At 41.1% G+C, this 20,473-nt stretch overlaps 1 protein-coding gene across 1 annotated transcript; it reads left to right on the top strand.

Moving 5' to 3' along the window:
• Positions 1–301: 301 nt before the first annotated feature.
• Positions 302–19,681, top strand: gnai3 (guanine nucleotide binding protein (G protein), alpha inhibiting activity polypeptide 3). Its single transcript, XM_085781809.1, has 9 exons — positions 302–579; positions 9,125–9,167; positions 9,623–9,764; positions 9,862–10,019; positions 14,689–14,817; positions 15,987–16,116; positions 16,470–16,623; positions 17,450–17,657; positions 18,517–19,681. The coding sequence occupies exons 1-8, from the start codon at positions 462–464 to the stop codon at positions 17,638–17,640; spliced, it is 1,065 nt and encodes a 354-aa protein (XP_085637935.1). The 5' UTR covers positions 302–461; the 3' UTR covers positions 17,641–17,657; positions 18,517–19,681.
• Positions 19,682–20,473: the final 792 nt, after the last annotated feature.

Below are 20,473 nucleotides of genomic sequence, written 5' to 3'. Positions count from 1 at the left end.
CTTTTAACCAAGGGGGTTTTTCTGACAATTTTTTTTTTAATTTAATTTTTGATTTTCTCTTGTGAGTTTAAACTTTTGATAAGTTGAAGACCCAGTTTTTGTGGATATTATTGTCGCTGTAACTCTCGTCATCTGCACAGCTGTGTGTGGACCGGAGCTGGACTGACGAGCCTCCGCTGCCAACGCCTCTCTCTCTCTCTCTCTCTCTCTCTCTCTCTCTCTCTCTCTCTCTCTCTCTCTCTCTCTCTCTCTCTCTCTCTCTCTCTCTCTCTCTCTCTCTCTCTCTCTCTCTCTCTCTCTCTCTCTCTGTGCTTCTCTCCACTCCTCTCTGGCTCCTCCGGCTGGGAAAGTTCAACTCTCCTCGACCCAAGCAGCGCGTTTCCCCCCCTTCAACTCATGAGCTGCTGAGACCACAAGCCGACGCTAAGAAGTGGCTCCCGAGCAAAGAAACCAAGATAAAAATGGGCTGCACGATCAGCGCCGAGGACAAAGCTGCGGTGGAGAGGAGTAAAATGATTGATAAAAACCTGCGTGAAGACAGAGAGAAATCCTCAAGAGAAGTGAAGCTGCTTCTGCTCGGTATGAACTACATGTTTCTGGCTCTTTTTTTTTTTTAGTGCATTGACCCTTTTACATCAGGCTTTAGTCTGAGTTTCTCCTCCTGTTGCTGGTTTGAAGCAGCTGTGGCTCATCACCTCACTGACAGGACTTGCAGAAGTTAACCAGATGTTGATGGTAGAGGGGCAACTGCACTCCCCTGCTGTGTTGGTGTTTTCTATCAGTTATGAATGGTTGAAAGGTGTGTGTGTGTGTGGGGGGGGTCTCCTGCTGAGGGACGACTTTACTTGTGATGTCACTTTTCATAAAGCCCGTTGCAACTCACCCAGGCCCGTTTAACGTCAGTGCCTGCAAACAAAAAACTTTACAGCTGCTGGGAAATGCTGACCCTGGTCAGTCTGTTCTGGGTCAACGACTTCCAGGATCTGAGCACCAAGAAAAGAAAATGAAATGCATTGAAGTCTATTGGAGAAAATTCCCACGACTGTGACATTCACTTAGTAGCTTGAAGTCCCGACTGAGTGGGTCATATTTAAACCATTGGTTAGTTGGATCCCATGGGGCTGCGATGGGGTTTCCCCATTGGCCTTTACTCTTTCAAACTGAACTGGTGCCAAGAGTTTAGATTTGAGTTAGTCCTGATGATCCAAATGAGTCAGCATGTTATCAATTCTAGTCCCCTCCTACAGTATGTCTATGTCTGTCAGTGTTTTCTTGGGGGGTGGAATGTCTAAAAAGACAGACTATGATTTAAACAAGCAAAGACATTTTCTTGTTTTATTCTACCAAAAGGCTGGTTGTTACACAGAAACTCATCATGGATCCAGTTCCAGCTGAGATTGGGGAAAGTGGGGTACACCCTGGACACTCTGAAACATCAGGGGTTCCCATTGTTTTTTTTCTCCAGATACCTAGGCTACTACTAACTTCTGGGTTGTCCTATAAAAATACATCACCCCTGCAGTATTTCGTCTATTGTTTACAGCCTGCAGTGTTGCCAACACATTGCAGCACACTGGTCATTAGATTTCCGGAAGACTTCGTTAAACAAGACGTGATATAAGCCCAGTGTATGGCTGAGCCACGTATTGGTACCGACTGTGGACTTAGGGCTACGGGCAATCACTTGGTTTCCCAGATTCTTGTTCTGTCTGTTGTTTGACAACACAAAATAAAGACAACTGTATTGGAGATTCGGATGTGTTAAATACATGAAAGCGCAGAGAGTGGGGCAGTAGCAAACAGATTTAGGACAGAGGACTGAAACCAGATGACACTAGACAAAGCACGGGGCAATATTATTCGCAATGATTTCCAATTCATTTGCCTGTTGAATTCAATGAATCAACTCATTGTTTCAGCTCTACTGATTTTGATTTGAGCGTTCGGGTTGCTGTGACATGTATTATTGTTGAACTTGAACTTTCAGTTGGAGTTCAGTCTTGCTGGTACATATTTTAGGTGATTGGTGTCTTCCAGGTTTTAATGCTGTCTCGTTTTTAGATCTCACTGTTCACTCATGCCGACTGCTGACTGTCTGTAAATGCTCTGCCTGCTGGTAGATCTCAGTGATCTCTGTGGTACCGACACTCTGGGTGTGGACTGCATAGACGTTCCCGAGGGATTAAATGCCCCTGGTCCAGCAGCACTCAGCATTTTTATGTTCCCTGCCCATTAGCAGTAACTTCTCTCCTAGTGCATATTTCTCAGGGCAGTTTTGAAGAAGTAATTTAAGTCCACATCCTGTTTTATAGCGGCAGATGTGTTTGTTTATTCGCTCAAGCAGTGGTTCTTGTAGCAGCGTTCATAGTTTGTGACCCCCAATGTGAAGCATTGCCATCATTTGACATGTCATCATCACAAGTTACGGCCTTAGTGTGGGTGTGGTTTGTATGTTTATGTGATTTTTCCTGAGTTGTTTGATTTTTATAAGGAGAGACAGAATCGGCCACAATAATTCTCTCCATCCCCACAATCGTGTGATGACCTCTCAGGTTTATCTTGTGATCCTTTGTGGTGCCTCAGTTTCAAGACTGAAAACCTCAGCTTCACAATGTGTAACACATGTCATGCATATGTGTGACGATTATCACATGAAAATCATCACTACTGGTGTGTACAATAGTGCCTGTATGGCCCAACCCCAGTTTGAAATATTCGAGAACGTTATCAGAGGGATTACACCCAAGTAATGAATTTGGACATTCAGACTTTGGAAAAGTCCAAAAAGATTAAAGTGTGTTACACTTCCTGTTGTGTTGAGAGACATTTTTTTTACACCCTTCAAATAATGTGATGAACTATAAAGACAACAATCTAGTCTTTTCCAACACATTTTGTTAGAGTAAAAAAAAAAAAGATTGTCAGTATCTATAAAATCAAATGATGTAGATAGATGGCTCTGGGCAGGAAGGACCTCCTGAGTCTGTGGAGCAGTTAGAGCAGCCTCCCACTGAACGAGCTCCTCTGCCCCACCACCAGTTCATGCATTTGGTGGCTGCTGTTGTCAATGATGGAGAGCAGTTTGGAGAGAGTTCTCCTGTCAGCCACCGACACCACAGAGTCCTGCTCCGCACCAATGATGACAGAGGTAGCCTTTATGATCAGCTTGTCCAGCCTCTGTGTCCCTCTGTTTGGTGCTGCCTCCCCAACACACCACCCCATAGAAGAGGACGCTTGAGACCACAGATTGGTAAAACATCTGCAGCATTCTCCTGCAGACATTGAAGGCTACCAGTCTCCCGAGGAAGTACAGCACCTACTTACAGGCGTGGTCAGTGTTAGTTGACCAGTCTACTTTGTCATCGAACTTCATACTTGTAGGAGGAAACCACCTTAATCTCCTCGCCGCTGAAGTACAGTACCATCTCCTTTGTCATTCATGTAAATGTATGCTCCGTCTAGCATCAGTGTCACAGCTCAGTGTCTTGCTCAAAGAACCCTTGGCTAATCAGCTAGATAATTAGCTAAGCTAACAATCCACATACATTGAGCACAGATGCTGCTGATACATCCTAATTAATGCTAACATAAACAAAAGATCACTAGAGCAGTAGTTCCCAACCTTTTCCAACTCAGGGCCCACTTGAAAATCTGAAAAATGTTTGCGGCACACCTCCAACCCCTCAAACAATATGGAGGCCAAATAATGTGTTCTCAGGACATTTTTTTTTATTTTAATAATGAAAAAACAAAACAAAAGAGAAAAGAGTATTTAATTATTATTATTAATTATTATTTTAATTTTTATATATTTTTTAAAGTAATTGTGTTTTAACATTTGAAGCACTATTCATGTATGGACATTTTTATTTTTATCACAAAAATCATACAGATTGGGAATGACTGCACTAGGTTTAGGTCACTCGGTCATATAAACGATAATATAACAGTGGCCAATATTCCCACAAATCCACATCTTGGCTTGGCGTGCAGTCAGCCCAAGGGTCGGCACTTTGCAGTCATTAGTTCTTCATGTGAGCAGTAGTGAGTGGAAGCTACCACAGCTTCCCGGCACCATAATTACCATGTTCACAGCCAGACCACCTCACCTTAGCTTACCGACTAGGGGAGCCAGGCACACTTCGCCAGTGTTTGTCAACAGGAAGCTTTGCTACGGATGTCTAACAGTATCTATCAGTCGCACTATGGCACATTCACACACTTTCCATCCACACAATTCAGTCATATCAGTCTTTCCACTAACACATGAAAGCACTGAATTTTCACTGAGAGTAGCCGCCGCAAACATAGGTCGCGCCTCAACATTCAGTGTTACATTACACACAAAGCAACACATCCTTCTCATATCAGCAGTAAAGCAACATCCATGTCTGCCCTGAGTCTTCTGCTTTCGCAGCTCTCCACCGAGGAAAAACAAGACCATTCTAAATGTCTTCTCCGTTGGTGACATTATTTCTTTGATTGTATTCCTTCTACTGAACAACCAGGGTTTTTATGTGTCGTACAGTCCACTTGTGTCCTGGGCGCTTGTTTCTACCTGTTGCTAGCAGACTCACTGCTCCTGCTCCCCCTCCTGTCCTGTTGTGAGGTAAAACACGTCATTTCCTGTGCACCAGCGCGGGAATGTCGGCGGTCGACACAAAACTCAAAACAACAAATACTGAAAAATACTGCAAGAGACTTTCGGAGCTGATTGGCTTCATCAGTGTTGTGTTATCTCATATATTAATGGCTTGGGTGCAATGGACATTTGACAGACATTAAAAAGCTACGCACTATTGCTTTAATTCATGTAGCCATGCAGTCTTCCTGAACAGACTGCGATGGTGGCATGCAGTTTGGTGCTCAGGGGGCCGTGTCTCAACAAGTTGCATCATCATAACTGATTAAGAAAGATTTCCACAGACATGTTTCCTCATAGTGGAGGGTGTTTTTTTGCACCTAATTGCTTGTTATTAAAAGAATAAGTCAAGGTGTCAAATGGACAGTTTGCAGATTACAAGGACTGACGGTCTGAATTTGTTACGAAGGATGAGCAGGATGTTCAGTAGGACAAAACATATTTTTCTAAAAGAAATCCCATCCAACTGATGTTCATGTCTATCTCAACAAAAATCAGAAGAACCGGAACTACAGTATATTAATGTTTTCATGCTTTGCTTATGTCCAGATACGTGATTTATTTGTTCATCCTTTTCCTGTATTTTCTTTTATTGTTTATATTCTGGCTCACATGCCTGATAAGCGTTATTCTCACAACAAAAGTCATCTTTCTTTTTTGATCGAGAAGATTGAGAGGAAATAGCAAAACAAAACTCTGCCAGTAAATCTGCCTGTTATCGTTTCAGAGTCACTAGTATCCACAACTCTGAGGTGATTCTTATCAAACACTGATTTCACAGGATTTCATTGCTTATTTTGTGTGGAAGATTGGCTATTTCAGGTAGTTTGGCCTTGAGCAAAATGATAGAAGTGCAAACTGAAATAGACTAAACATGCAGTTGTTGGATCATTTTAGTGAAGATACGGATGAGCCCTGATCTGTGAGGACGTTGCCGCAGGGCTGGTTCGTGTGGTGGTGCAACATCACAATGCAGTATAAAATATCATGGTATGGAAACATTCATTTTCAAATCCTGACCACAGAGTTGAGGGGGGAAGCGATTTTTCCAGGCAGTGCCCACCACTCCCTGTCTGCGCTGGAACAAGAGAGTTATAGGGGGAAAAACAAAGAGGAGTTCGGCTGTCGTTCTTTATACAGAACCACAGGGCTGCAGAGCCGTAGCACACTTCCAATGAAAATGCTCTCCTATTTGACCACAAACAGTGATTCATAAAAAATCTGCGTTTGAGATTCTTGTTAAATGAGGCTTGGTTTGGAGTCTGTATCCTGCATGGGTTTGGACGATTCTGTGAATACTTGTGCAAGGTTGGTTTTCTGAACTGGCAGCAGGACACAGTTGATAAATCGAGCCAGAAAAAATGCCATGAATAAGGGAGTTGGTGACTGACAGAAGTGAGGAGAGGGATCAACACAATTTGTCCTCACCCCCCGTGTGTGTGAGCGGGCTTAAATCTCTTTTGCTGGTGACAGCTTAACCGAAGAATTCATGGAATTAATTCTTGTTGGCCAACCATCTGAACACATTACTCTACTGTAAGCCTCCTTGACAAAATTCATCTGCAGATGATTGCTGACTGGTAGTGGGGATGTGTCTCACCACCTTTATTGGGGAAAAAAGAACAATACTAAGAAAATGCATATCCTTTTTTTCTTTCTTTTTTTTTTACTTACATTGAAACTTCTTCCTGGCTAATTTTTTTTTTTTTTAAAAGAAGCAGGAATCCTCAAGGTTCCTGATGATTACTGAAGGCTTAAAGTCAAGACAGATGTTTATGGAAATTATTTTTCACCCTTCACCCTGTTTGATATTTAATGTGTCATGTACATACATGCTTTCAGTCCTGTTTAATTAAAGGGATAGTTCACCCAAAATTCAAATGTCACTCATTATCTACTCACCCTCATGTCGACTAAGGGCTGGGAGAAGTTTCAGAGTCCTCCGTGCCTTTTTGGAGTTACAGGGGGGCTCGGCACAGCACTGCATGTCCATATGACAGTTGCGAACGGAGCTCACTTTTCTTTGTCCAAAAAGACACACCAAAAAACATCCAAATACCTCCATAGCACTCATCTGTAATGTCCCTCTTGTATTGAAGCCCCAACATGAGAAATTGTTCTGAAAAAATTAAATAAGTCTATGTTTTAAGCTTGTTTGTAGCGGAAGCTCCCAGCACTGCTCTTCCTGGTCCGTCCAAATCTCGCGCGATTTGCATTGACACCCAGTTCACGACTCCGCAAATCGCGCGAGATTCCGGCAGAGCAACACTGGGAGATTCCGCTACAAACAAGCTTAAAATATAGATTTATTTAATTTTTTTCAGAACAATTTCTCATGTTGGGGCTTCAATACAAGAGGGACATTACAGACGAGCACTATGGAGGTATTTGGATGTTTTTTGGTGTGTCTTTTTGGACGAAGAAAAGTGAGCTCCGTTCGCAACCGTCATATGGACATGCAGTGCTGCACGGAGCCCCACTGTAAGTCAGAGAAGGCACGGAGGACTCTGAAACTTCTCCCAGCCCTTAGTCGACATGAGGGTGAATAGATAATGAGAAATTTGAATTTTGGGTGAACTATCCCTTTAAACTCTAGCTATGAAAAATGGCTGAATCCAGAGTCAACAGGTGGCACAGCTTCATAACACAGAAAATCAGATGTGCTGCCAAAATTAATTTTCCTTCAGGCCACCCTTAGTTTGTAAAACCATTAACCAACAGGGTTATAGACTTTTAAACCACGAGGACTGAAAGATTAGACAGCTTGATACACTTATTTACTTTATTTGACAACACTATTTTCATATACTGTGGTAGCCTAAATATAAAACCAAGGCAAAAGAAAGTAAGCATAAAGATCAGACACAGAATCGGCTAAATGTCATCTGAAGCTCATTAAACGTGATTTATTTTGTTGAAACTAGTCAATTTTTCATTAAACATAAAAAAAATATGAGCTGGTAATCAGTGATCTTTAGAGATGCTAGCAGACCTTTCTTTACAGTACATCTAGGCTGAGCCATGCAGGCTCGCTGTTCGCCCTTATCTACAGTCTTCAGGCTCTCTAAGCTATAGCCAACCAACGATGGATGCCAGCTTCATATTGAAGGAGCAGATATGAGGATGATAGGAATCATTTGTGAATAAGGAAGTGAATAAGTGTATTTCGTTAAATGTCAAACACTCCTTTAATATAGATCTTCCCAGAGCCCAGATATTTTTATGTGCTGATGTCATCACAGTGTAACACAGTGGACATGCAGGCTATGTGTTTAATTTTAATGGAAATGAATGGGTGTGGTACCTAGTTCTTGTAGTGTAGAGCTGAATTATTTATTGATTAAGCAGTCTTTCATTAATTATCAGATTGTATGTTTTATTATATCAAAAAGATTTTTTTCTGCTTTTCTGTGCTCTGAAAACGTCATATTTATAGACCAAACGAAGAATGAATAAACCAATAGTTAATTACTCTCTGCATCCACGATTTCAATCGACACACTGCTGTTGTAAATCCTAATGGGTGTTTAAGATACTTTGTCAAACGGGCTGCAATGGCATGAAGTGTTCCTGTGAAAGTCGTTGCTGGCTGCTAAGAAAGAAACGTCTGCCAACATCATGATGGAGCTGAGCTGAAGACATTCAGTGGATAAAAGGCTAAAGTGAACACTTCTTGATTAGTGAAGAGACACAAAGGGGTAACAGATCTACAGGTGGCAGTGGCAGTGAATCCATACAAGACTACTGATATTAAACCCTGGTGTTTTCTGGTATTTGCTTCTCTTTGCATGTCGACACTGACTATTGTGGTGCAGATCTGTACTGTTTTTACGTCTCTGCTTTTCAGGCGTGATATCTGGGATTGTCTCTCTGGTGGAAAAACACAGATCCAGCCAGAAGCGTGACAACTGTTTCCTGTTTGGCTGCCTGTTGTAGAAATACTGTAAAGCTTCCTCATGGGAAGTCATTTTCTCTCTCAGTACCAGTTTTTTGTAACAGGAGCTTTTTGATACTTTGATATTATTTGTGCTCTCACTTCCTTAAGAGGTGTCCAGGCTCATCACTTCATCTTTTTTCCCGTGATGCCGCCTGTGACTCTGCAGCTTTTGTTATGCTGTGGTACTATATACACTGTGGTGTCTGTGGACAGATGAAAAGTGTCCATACACCCAATCTGCTGACTGGTACATCAGATCTTCATGCATCACCGCAGCATGTAAGGGAGGACCTCATGACTGTATACATTCCCTAAGGCTCTGCAGCTGCCACTGAGATTTATAACAAGGGAGTTTTTTTGTTTTGAGGGCAGTGGTTTGATGTAAATATACTGAACACCGTGTGAATTGTGATTCTGTTAGAAGAGCTGATCCACTGTCCATGTCTGACAAGTCTTCTGAGACTGTGATATTATGTGGTAATGTGTTTGTCTCTGCTGTCATTCCTGGCATGTGACCTCATATATCTACTGTCCTCCTTTTTCAGGAGCTGGGGAATCTGGGAAAAGCACAATAGTGAAGCAGATGAAGTAAGTTAAAGCATATAACACAGTCTTGATAACAGTGCACATAACATACATCCTATATGTATTTCTTATGATGCTGATGAAAAAGTTTCAGCTGCAGCCTCGTTGTCAGAGGTTTAAACATGGGGAGAGCTGTGATCACAAACAGGGTTCATCTTTGTTGAAATGCTGTAGAAGCAGAGTAGGAACGTCATTTTGCTCCACTCAGGCATTGGAGGAAGCCGCCTTTTTCATAACATGTTAAACAATGGGCACAGAGGCCAGTCGTAGCCTGGCAGGACCTGAATAGACTCTCCCGGTTCCCACATTAGGCATGCTGCATGCTCACTGAAGCTCGAATTCCAGCACTAATGACAGTGAAATGTTTCAAATCTGTAATTTGTCCCACATTTGTTAAAGCCATTGTCAAATATTTGTCCGGACTCTAAAAGCCTGTTTGGATTTTGTTTCTGTTTCAGAATTATTCATGAAGATGGCTATTCAGACGAGGAGTGCAAGCAATACAAAGTGGTGGTGTACAGTAACACCATCCAGTCTATCATGGCCATCATCAGGGCAATGGGCCGGCTAAAGATAGATTTTGGAGACTCTGCACGGGCGGTAAGCAAGCTCGGTCTAAATCGAAATGTGACTTTCAAAGAGCCACATCCTCATTTCTGATATAATGATTGAATTATCATCTTTTGTTGTTTTGCAGGACGATGCCCGGCAGCTATTTGCACTGGCGAGCACGGCAGAGGATGGCGTGTTGTCGGCCGAGCTGACTGGTGTGATTCGGAGGCTGTGGAACGACGGCGGAGTTCAGGCCTGTTTCGATCGATCACGAGAGTATCAGCTCAATGATTCTGCTGCATAGTGAGGACACATATTATGATGTTCATATTAAATGCTAAAATATGTGCAGGAATGTGGGAGTGGAGTGGGATACTACTACTACGACTTCTGTCACTACATGAAGTGAAAACTGACATATAACAACAAAATGAAACAAAATTTTAAATGAAAAGTTAAAGGTAGGGTTGGGGATCTTATTGTGTGGCATTTTTTACTGAATTGCTCGAAATCCTCTACACGCCCCGATAACACTGCAACCAAGTAATTTAATGCTTTTTCACAAAAATGAAAAAAGTCAGTCACCCGTGGAACAAACAAGCCTGGAAAAACTGCATCCAATCATCTTTAACATCACATTTAAGATGATTGGATCATGATGCGTCACTCAAGCTGCTGTCTCTGTCCCTCTCTCCCTCCTCTGCGCGTACCGCTCGTCGAGCACCAATCGCATGCGTGATCAGAGTCTTCAACGGGTTACGACCGTGGAAAAGACAACCCCAGTGATACAATGTACCACACTGCAGTCTGGTAGGTGACAATGTAGCTCCATGCTGGCTCGTTTATTATTATGTTTATGAGCTTCGGAGCTCCGGAGGCGTGGCTTCAGGGAGAAGTCGAGGAAAGGGGCTTGGGCTTTTGTGTGTGTATTTTCAAAATGTGGCCTGCTAGAACCGTTTTTCCACGATCTCCAACCGTACCTTTAAGTGAAAATTTCAAAAAACATACCTAAATTATATACAGTATATATATATTTTATATAATCCAGACCAGTCGAAAAAATCTTCTTAAATTTGGCCAAATAGTTTTTAATGTCTACACTCCACTTTATAATACACAATATGCAGTGATTTGGTGAGTTGCAAAATTCAGTCGCAGCTGGGAGCAGCTTTTCATTACGGCAGATATTACTGTTTACACTTGCACAACTAATGTCTACACCTGATGGTTTATGTCACTGGAGTAAGTGTCTGTTGCTCAAGGCTGACAGTCTGTAGAGTGGCATTGTGGATAATGTAGGCAGCAGATTTTTGGGGAGGGTGAAGAATGTGTGGTATGTAAATGATCGTATATCCGGTTCCACTGTGTCAATTTTAATCTTTGTGGTTTTTGTTAGTTATCATGCCTCCGTGCTGCAGACAGCTGTGGCTGGTGAAGATGTAGCATCTTCTGGTTGTCCATATGTCCCATTCTTGTGAACGGGATATCTCAGAATTTCTTAAACTCTGGCACATATTGTTGAATTAAACTCAAGGATAAACTAATTCTAATTTGGTGACCAAAAATCATTGGTCAAAAGTGAATGTCACTGTTACTTCACAAAACTCTTACAACTTGGCCATAACTCAAGAGTTCACCTGTTAAAGGCAGGGTTGGAGATCCTGGAAAACGGATCTAGCAGGCCACATTTTGAAAATACACAAGGCAAAAGTGCAAGCCCCTTTCCTCAGACTTCTCTCTGAAGCCACGCCTCCAGAGCTCAGGAACACGCAACGTTTGCTCAGTGTTGGGTTCACGTCAAGGTGAAGCCGCAAGGGTATCGCACTCGCGGCGCTACCTAATGTAATCCCAATGTGAGCGACGCGACTCTCCGCAATACTGTCACGTGTCACTGCGCAGCATCGCTAACTGTGCACCAGCTTTTTCTGATGGCTCATTCACATAAAGGAAAAAACCGTCATAATAAACCATTCAATATTCATCTTAGAGCTCAGCTACATCACCACCTACCAGACTTCAGTGTGGTACATTGTATCACTGTTGTTGTCTTTGCTGCAGTCGTAACTCGTCAAAGAATCTGATTGCACATGTGATTAGTGCGGTAGAGCGGTAGAGCAGAGGAGGGAGAGAGGGACAGAGATGGCAGCATCACGAATTGACTTTAACATCGCATTCCCAATGATTGGATGCTGTTTTTACAGGATTGTCTGTCCCACAGGTGACTGACTTTTTTCATTTTTATGAAAAAGCATTTAATTAATTGGTTGCAATCAGAGTGTTAATTTAATTAATTTAATTTTGTTAAAATGCTAATTTTGTAAAAAAAAAAAAAAAGCTCCAGAATAAGATCACCAACCCTACCTTTAATTATGACATTAAACATAAATGTCTAAGAGGAGAAAAAATATCAAATTATTAAAAAATGTTTCAAAGGTCAACTTCACTGTGACATCATAACTGCAACTGCATACTCCATGGTGTTTCTTTTATTTAAAGCAGAAGTAAGTGATCCGGTCGTTTTGGCTAACTTTGCCGATGGAGTTAGCAGTCCCCGTCCTCGTCCCTACGTCACCACATTCACGCGCATCCCTTGGCTGCACACACAGAGAGGACCGCCCCTTTATGCTGTTCTCTCTCCTCATTCATTGGATAAAGGTTGTAGGATACAAGGAAAGTTTTCTCCTCGGCTTACAGCAGAGCAGAGTGACTGACAGACCCGTGTTTCAGACCAAACACTCTATATAAGTGATTGCTGTCGGAAGATATACCTAACTATTGAAGACTTATATTAAAGGGATAGTTCAACATTTTGGCAAATTGGCCCATTGCCATAATCGCTATAGTCATAGCAGTAGATTCGTTACCTTTATTTGTCGGTGCAAGCTATTTTTAGAACGGAGGCGCGGAGCGGCAGGCTGCTCAGAGCTATGCTATGGAGGCTAAAGGAATTTCTTGGTTTCCCTCATCAAACTCATCAAATACAAAATCCCAAAACTCCAAAACGCTTTCGTGGACAAGTTGTGACCTGCACATTCACCACGCTATGAGATAATAATGGAACGTTACGAAACGTAGCCGTTTTCGAGGTAAATAAAGGGTAAATACAGAGTCTGCTTGCTGAAAAACTGTCCCTGAACGCAACACGCTTCAGCGGTTTTGCATGAATTTACCTCTAAAACAACTCTGTCTCTGCAAGCTCACAACTTGTCCACGATAGCCTTTTGGAGTTGTTGGGTTGTGTATTTGATGAGTTTGATGAGGAAAACCAAGAAATTCCCTAAGCCTCCATAGCATAGCCCTGAGCAGCCTGCCACTCCGCTCCTCCGTTCTAAAAATAGCTTACACCGACAAATAAAGGTAACGAACCTACTGCTACGATTAGCGATTATGGCAATGAGCCAATTTGCCAAAATGTTGAACTATCCCTTTAACACAAACATTCCGCTTCTGCTTTAACTGAATCCCTCATGTAGGCTAGTAGACATACAGCAGAACAAGAGCAACAAAGCTTAACAAAGTCACATCAATTAAACTTATATATCCCAATATCACATATTTTTAAAAAATCACTTTACGTTATCATAGAGTTAAACTCCTTCAGAGTCGTCACAACTTATACTGATTAGCCATGACATTAGTCAAGTCATGAGGCTGTGGAAAATATTCTAAACTATTTCTAATTCTGTTTCAAATAAAATGACTAATGATTTAGAATGAGCTCTTAAAACGGGACGGGGATATAAAAACAACAATAAAAACAGTAATCTGTTTCAGTGTAATGACTCATCTGAGTGTTTAACATGAGTCTGGACAGACAAACTGTAGCTCGACTGGTTTGCACAGGTTTATAATCAGAAGGGATAATAGTAGTTTTAAACCGTTTCTTGTGAGTTGTGCAGTGCCGTAGGAGTGCAATTCTAAATCAGTGGAGAACTGAAGAGTCTGATCATTTGACAAGATTATTTCACCGCCTGGTTCCAACTTATTTTTCATGAGGATTTCCAAAGACGCTGCCGTCGTCTCAATAACACACAACGGATGTTACTCAACTTAAAACGTTGAAAATTCCCAAGGGAAATGAAACTACTCTGAAGGGTGAAGTTACATCATCCATCGTGCTCTTACTCACACATGTATGCTGATGTAAGGCATTTCTTGTAATATTGTGTCACCGGTCACGAGGAGGGTGACATTTTTAAGGACTTCACTTCACCTCCTTCACGCCTGTAATAGAACAGAACAAAAAGGGAGGCAAGATGTGTCTTGTTCTTTACTCTCCTGTGTCGGCTTGTTGTACTGCTTATTGCATTCCTAGAAAAGGAGCCACTTAAACTTACAAAATATTCCTGTCCCCTCTCAACTGTTTAGATGTGGCTCTGACTTTTTCAGAATGGTTTCAGTTACTAAATATAGTCGAGACTAGTATTCACCTATTAGAGGTGGATAAAGGTTTTCTGTTTCTGTAACGTTTATATCACACTCGTCCTGACAGAGAAAGTAGCTTAGTGTGAAGGACATGTTCTTTGTTTTGAAAACAGCCGAGCCGTCGTGGCTCTTTGTGCACTTTGTCCACACTATTAGACAAGAGGAACCAGTGGAGTTAGTCTGTTTTTACTCAACCCACAAGGAGCCAGTGTTTATCATTCACCAAAGTATAAGCCCATATTTAGTATCATTCTGTGGAGTCCTTGGATGTCTGGCTGCAGAACAAGCCCTACACTTCACCACAAATAAGTGTCCAAAAAACATTTTGGTGCTTTGTAATATTTTCTTTTTTTCATATGTGTGTCTGGACAACTCCTCGCCCCCACTCACACCCCTACTCCCCCCCCTCCCCTGGATAATTTTACCATGTGCTGTTAAAAATACTATCTGTGCTACTTTTGTTACCTGTTAAGTTTTGTGTTGTTGTGTGGACTCTTTTTTTCCCTCTTGGATCACATCCTTATATCTATGTTTTGTGTCACTCAAGTTACCTGAATGACTTGGAGAGGATCTGCCAGGCAAACTACGTCCCCACGCAGCAGGATGTGTTGCGTACGCGTGTCAAGACCACTGGCATTGTGGAGACTCACTTCACCTTCAAAGATCTCTACTTCAAGTTAGTATAACTGCAGTCTATGTGCTCACAGATGATCCTTATCCTAAGGTGGGCTGCTTGTGCCATAAAGAGAACTTGTAAAGCTTTTATGAGCAGTTATGGCCTTGAGCTGTTATCATCCGGTATAATATTTAATATCACTATAAACTTAACGCAGTCAGTTATTCCCAAAGTGGAGGAAATTAAGGTGAGACTATTACTGGGAGCACTGAGCAGTTGAATTGTCCGTCATAAAATTATGTTTATTTTTTTACTTTATTTTTTGACTTCTCTCAAATCTGTTTTGTTCATGTGAACTAATGGACAATTTACCTCATTATACACATTTTTCTATTGAATGGCTGCTAGGAGACATCCCTCGATGTAAGAAGTGATAAAGAAAGAACTTCCTCTTCATCATCTAATCATAGTCATAATCTTATAATCATGATACGAAAACCTTGATTGCAAAGACAGGTACAGGCTGCTCGTACATCATCTCATTTCTCTTTATAGTGTATGTTTGGCTGTGTTTATCAGAGGTAGATTGATAATGTCCCCTTCATAACATTAATTTCAGTGTATTTCTTGACTGATGCACCTGCCTGATGATTTGTCTTGTTTGTAGCTTAGTTACTTATCTCATGGTGCTGAAACCCTGATTGTCAAACCTCTTTCATAACTCACAAATGCTGCTGACTGGCATTCGGCCAAGTGTGACCCACCTTTGTGGCAGTTAATGTAATTACACCGCTCCGGTCCTTTATCATCACTCTGTCTAGCTCCTGTATATTGGTGAAACATTAACTGTAATAGCCTCCGTGCCCTGCCGTTGTACCCCCATAAGAGCCGCCCATGATGTGGACTTGTGTAATCACTGAATTGGTGTTGAAGCACACGGCGTTCAGTCATTTCATTTCTGTGTCAGTTTAACAGCTCAGTATAGATTTAGTTGACCTCCGTGGGCCTCAGGTGGAGACGGAGGCAGCAACACAAACATGAGATTACAAAGTGATGTCACCAGCGTGCTACGTGTGTGTTCTGTGTGTGTGTTTGTGTCTGAGTGTGTGAGTTCTTGCCCGGGATTAAAAAGGACACTCATAAAACTCTGAAATTAAAATGACATAAGAATTGAGCACATGCACTATGCGTATGTAGTAGTCACTGTGTGTCTGTGTGTGTGTCTTCAGGATGTTTGATGTCGGGGGTCAGCGCTCGGAGAGGAAGAAGTGGATTCATTGTTTTGAAGGAGTCACTGCTATCATTTTCTGCGTAGCACTCAGTGACTATGACCTTGTCTTGGCGGAGGATGAGGAGATGGTAAATGATGGATATATTCATTGTGGTTTAGTTTTATTGTCAGTTGATACTAGATGTGTCCCAGTAAATGTAAATACAGCCTGAGGGCATTGACAAAGACACCACAGTTTGGATTTACCCACTATAAGCTGTTTAGCATTTAGACAGAGCCTTTCTAAGCTGCATGTGCTGTATCCCAAATATATGGATTGAAAAACTCAAACCTATGTATACTGGCACCAACAGCCCCATGCCAGTCAGGATATGGAGCGCACCCCAGGATCCTGACACTGTTGATGATATTATAGATTAATGTGAATGTTTTTCTGTGGAAAAAGGGACGTTATAGATCAGTTCATGTCTCTCTTCTGTAGAACCGGATGCATGAGAGCATGAAGCTTTTTGACTCCATCTGCAACAACAAGTGGTTCACGCTCACCTCCGTCATCCTCTTCCTCAACAAGAAGGACTTGTTTGAAGAGAAGATCAGCAGGAGTCCACTCACTATCTGCTACCCTGAGTACTCTGGTGAGACAAAGCTTGTCTTCTAACAGTACATTTGTAATAAAAGTTTTTCTGTGTCAGTTTTTGTGCTGCTTTTCATGTGTGTTGTGATCTGAGGATTTTTTTTTCTGTTTTTTTTCTCCACCTGATGCATCTGAGCATTAACTCATTAACTATGTATGATGCTCCAAGTTTATTTTATGGATTTAGTTTTTGCAGCGAAGCCTCTCTGTAGTATGTGAAAGCTTTAACAAGTGACACAGTTTCTGTTGGACAAAATCTCTGTGTTTTTTTTCTTGTATCTGTTTTATCACATGTGAACTGCAACACCATCTTGACAGTTCATAATCTGCAACACAAGAGATTGTGTCATGTTTTGTTGTTTTTATTATGACAGTGATTATGACTGAGGGTGTTTCTACACAAAGTCATGTATAGCTGCTCTGAGAAAAGATCCAAAAATCCAAACACATTAATAAAGCGCGCCTTTGTCAGTTTTTCAAATGTTTTTCTGACAGTTCTTCCACTTTTGTTTAAAAAGAAAAAAACAAGCCTGAAGCACAATGCATCAGTAGCATGAACAAAAATGTGGAGCCATAAAAAAAAAAAAAAAATTCTGAAAACTGTAATAAAGTTAGTAAAACATTATAGAAAACAGAGAGAAAATGTCTGTTATTAACTGCAGCAGCAGGACATAAGATACAACTGGTGGCAGATTAATTAACATCTTAAAAATGATATTGTAAAAATAATATGAGGTTAACTGTTCCAGAGATCTTATAATGGATTGTTGCATAGATTATGATTAACTCAGAAAACTATGAGAGAAATAATGAGCTTTTTACTGCAGGTGGGCACTCATATGAAGAGGCAGCAGCTTATATCCAGTGCCAGTTTGAAGACTTAAATAAACGGAAGGACACCAAGGAGATCTACACCCACTTCACTTGTGCCACAGACACCAAGAATGTGCAGTTTGTTTTTGATGCAGTCACCGACGTCATCATCAAGATCAACCTGCAGGAAATTGGACTGTATTGAAGCTTCGGGCCCTGCAGGTCAGCATGCTGCATGGCAACTGTTAAATACTAGCGCATATAATCACAATAACTGCCTATATTAAAATACAGTAAAAAAAAAACAACCAAAAAAACGTTTGTTTTATTATATTATATCAATTATATATATCACTATTATATATATGATATTATTATCATACCAACAGGCATACACACCGCTTCCATGTTACAGTTGTTATTTTCTTTCTTACAACCAAATTAACCAGGCAGCTTCTGATTTAACTCTGATGTGACATCTTAAAGGGATAGTTCAACATTTTGGCAAATTGGCCCATTGCCATTATCTTTATTTGTCGGTGTAAGCTATTTTTAGAACGGCGGAGCGGAGCGGCAGGCTGCTCAGAGCTAAGCTACGGAGGCTGATGGAATTTCCTGGTTTCCCTCATCAAATTCATCAAATACACAATCCAACAACTCCAAAACACTGTCGTGGACAAGTTGTGACCTGCACATTCACCACGCTATGAGATAATAATGGAACGTTACGAGACACTGCCGTTTTCTAGGTAAATGCAGAGACTGCTTGCTGAAAAACTGTCCCTGAATGCAACGTGCATCAGCGGTTTTGCATGAATTTCCCTCTAAAACAACTCTGTCTCGTAACGTTCCGTTATTATCTCGTGGTGAATGTGCAGGCTTACACCAACAAATAAAGGTAACGAACCTACTGCTATGACTATAGCGATTATGGCAATGGGCCAATTTGCCAAATTGTTGAACTATCCCTTTAAGGGCCACTGTGTAATAATAAGTTATACAGTGGCAGTAATCGGTCGTGCAAGTTAATGACTTTACTGTAACCATAGATACTAATGATTATTTTCCTTGTCCCGCGCAGGTGTCAGGAGAAATATCAGGACTTCTGGGCTGTTATGTTTTGTCTGCAGAGAACGAATAAGAAAGTAGATGTTACTAAGGATCGAGTTGACGGCCGTGCATCTTGCAGGACCTGAATTCCAACTCCAATCTGGACACTTTCGACTATGATCACTTTTGTCTTAACATATTTTACGATGCAGAGCATACTGGGAGGAAATGATAAGTCGGGGTAGGCTTGCGAATTGATCACTGTGAGTTCATGTGGAGTCCTGTCATATTTAAGACCTTCGAGTAGCCGAGGGGGCTGGCAGGTAAAGCCCCTCTGACACATTTATAGTTTGTCTGTCATCTGCACAAGGACCAAAACAGACAGCCTGTTAATCAGATTGATTATTCTTTTACACATTTTCACAGCTGATACAGAAAATCTATTCACTTTCTTGTGTTGCATCTTCTCCTAGTTGTACATCTGTGTCACTTTGCTTTTACTGAATATTTGCATTTGTAATATTTTATTTTAATTTTGAGTTGCAATTATACAGTATAGTGTTTTCACTTTTGGATGTGTGAATGCCATAACTTATGTATGGGAAATAGTTTTGTGTGAGTAGTTTAATGTATATAACGTAACATTTTGGGTCTGGGACTAGTTAGAGTCTTATGAATTCAGTAGCAACATTGCTGTCTGCACAGTTACTTTAATTTGAGCTAAACCGTATTGTGTTGAACAATATTTTTTATACTTGAGACAAATAAGTGAAAATCAGTTTGTGAAGGGAGATCCTCATTTTTCAGTTTTGAATATGACTAATTTTATTCACTGACTGTAGGGTAATGTAGAACTTTCTTTTTTTTTCAAGGTCATTTTTAAAATCTTGTGGATATCGCTGAAGAAATTTAAACATTTAGGCTACAACGTAAAAAGTGGGATAGTTTGATATGGCCAGAGGCTTTATTTGTGTTCTTTGGTTGTAGCCCTCACACGATACTGAGGAATACCGTCTGTTGCTGATATACTATGATATGCTGGAGTGGAGCACAGTTCGGGTAGTAGATCAGTCACTTAATGCACAGCTAAATTGCTTGCAAAATTTCCCGAAGGTTAAAAGTTTCAATGTATAGCTCATTTTAACTTTCTGCAGTTGTAATGGTTCATTTTAACATCATTAAATGATGGCACAAAGATCTCTGGGCTGTGTTCTGTTTACAACATCGAAGTCTTCCAGGCAACGCCACTCAGATGTTATCTGCTGTCAGGATTAAAAAGGCCTAGTTTCACCTAAACAATGCAGAGAAGGGGTCGTGCAAACTGGAAATTGTATTTTTAGAATTCAGTGACACATCTGGATGAGCTGAAGACCAAGCAGTTAAATATCTATTCAAAACACAAATTAAAGCTGCTTTGCAACAGTGGTCGGGCCCAGGCAATTTTGGACAAATTTAGGCAATTCTGAGTAATAGGAGACAAACTAGAAAGAGCATTTCCTAAGACAAAATGCATGTGAATGCTGAAAGCCATTGCGGAATCCATGCTGAATTAGCAAAAGAAATTGACAAATTATAGCTGCTGTGCAGCGATGGGTCGGGTCCGGGCTAATTTTGGCAAATTCTGAGCAACAAAAAGGAGAATAGGAAGACAAGACAGTTGACCTTGTAATGTTCAATTTGCACCAGTTGAGGCTCGAACCCACAACCTCTGGAACCAAAGACCATTGTCTATCGCACTGAGTTAACTGGCAAGTGGCAGCTCAACAGTGGCTTCACAAACTGAGTAAGCCGTTCACAGTCGCGCAGGCAGATTTGAAACCACTGTAAAAAAACAACAACAAAAAAACAGTTTTTGAGGTAAAATTCTGATATGTTTATGTCAAACATCATCTACCATGACTCTAAAAATGTTATACATTTGTTTCACGAAGAACAGCTGATGTTTTGATGTAGTATCATTATCTCACTTGCTGGGTCTTGAACCCACA

The sequence above is a fragment of the Trachurus japonicus genome, chromosome 7 (assembly GCF_045865225.1).
Source record: "Trachurus japonicus isolate A0001 chromosome 7, Traja_1.0".
Taxonomy (NCBI): Eukaryota; Metazoa; Chordata; class Actinopteri; order Carangiformes; family Carangidae; genus Trachurus; species Trachurus japonicus.
Note: the sequence above shows the minus strand (reverse complement) of the source record. Positions and strands in the feature narration are given on the sequence as shown.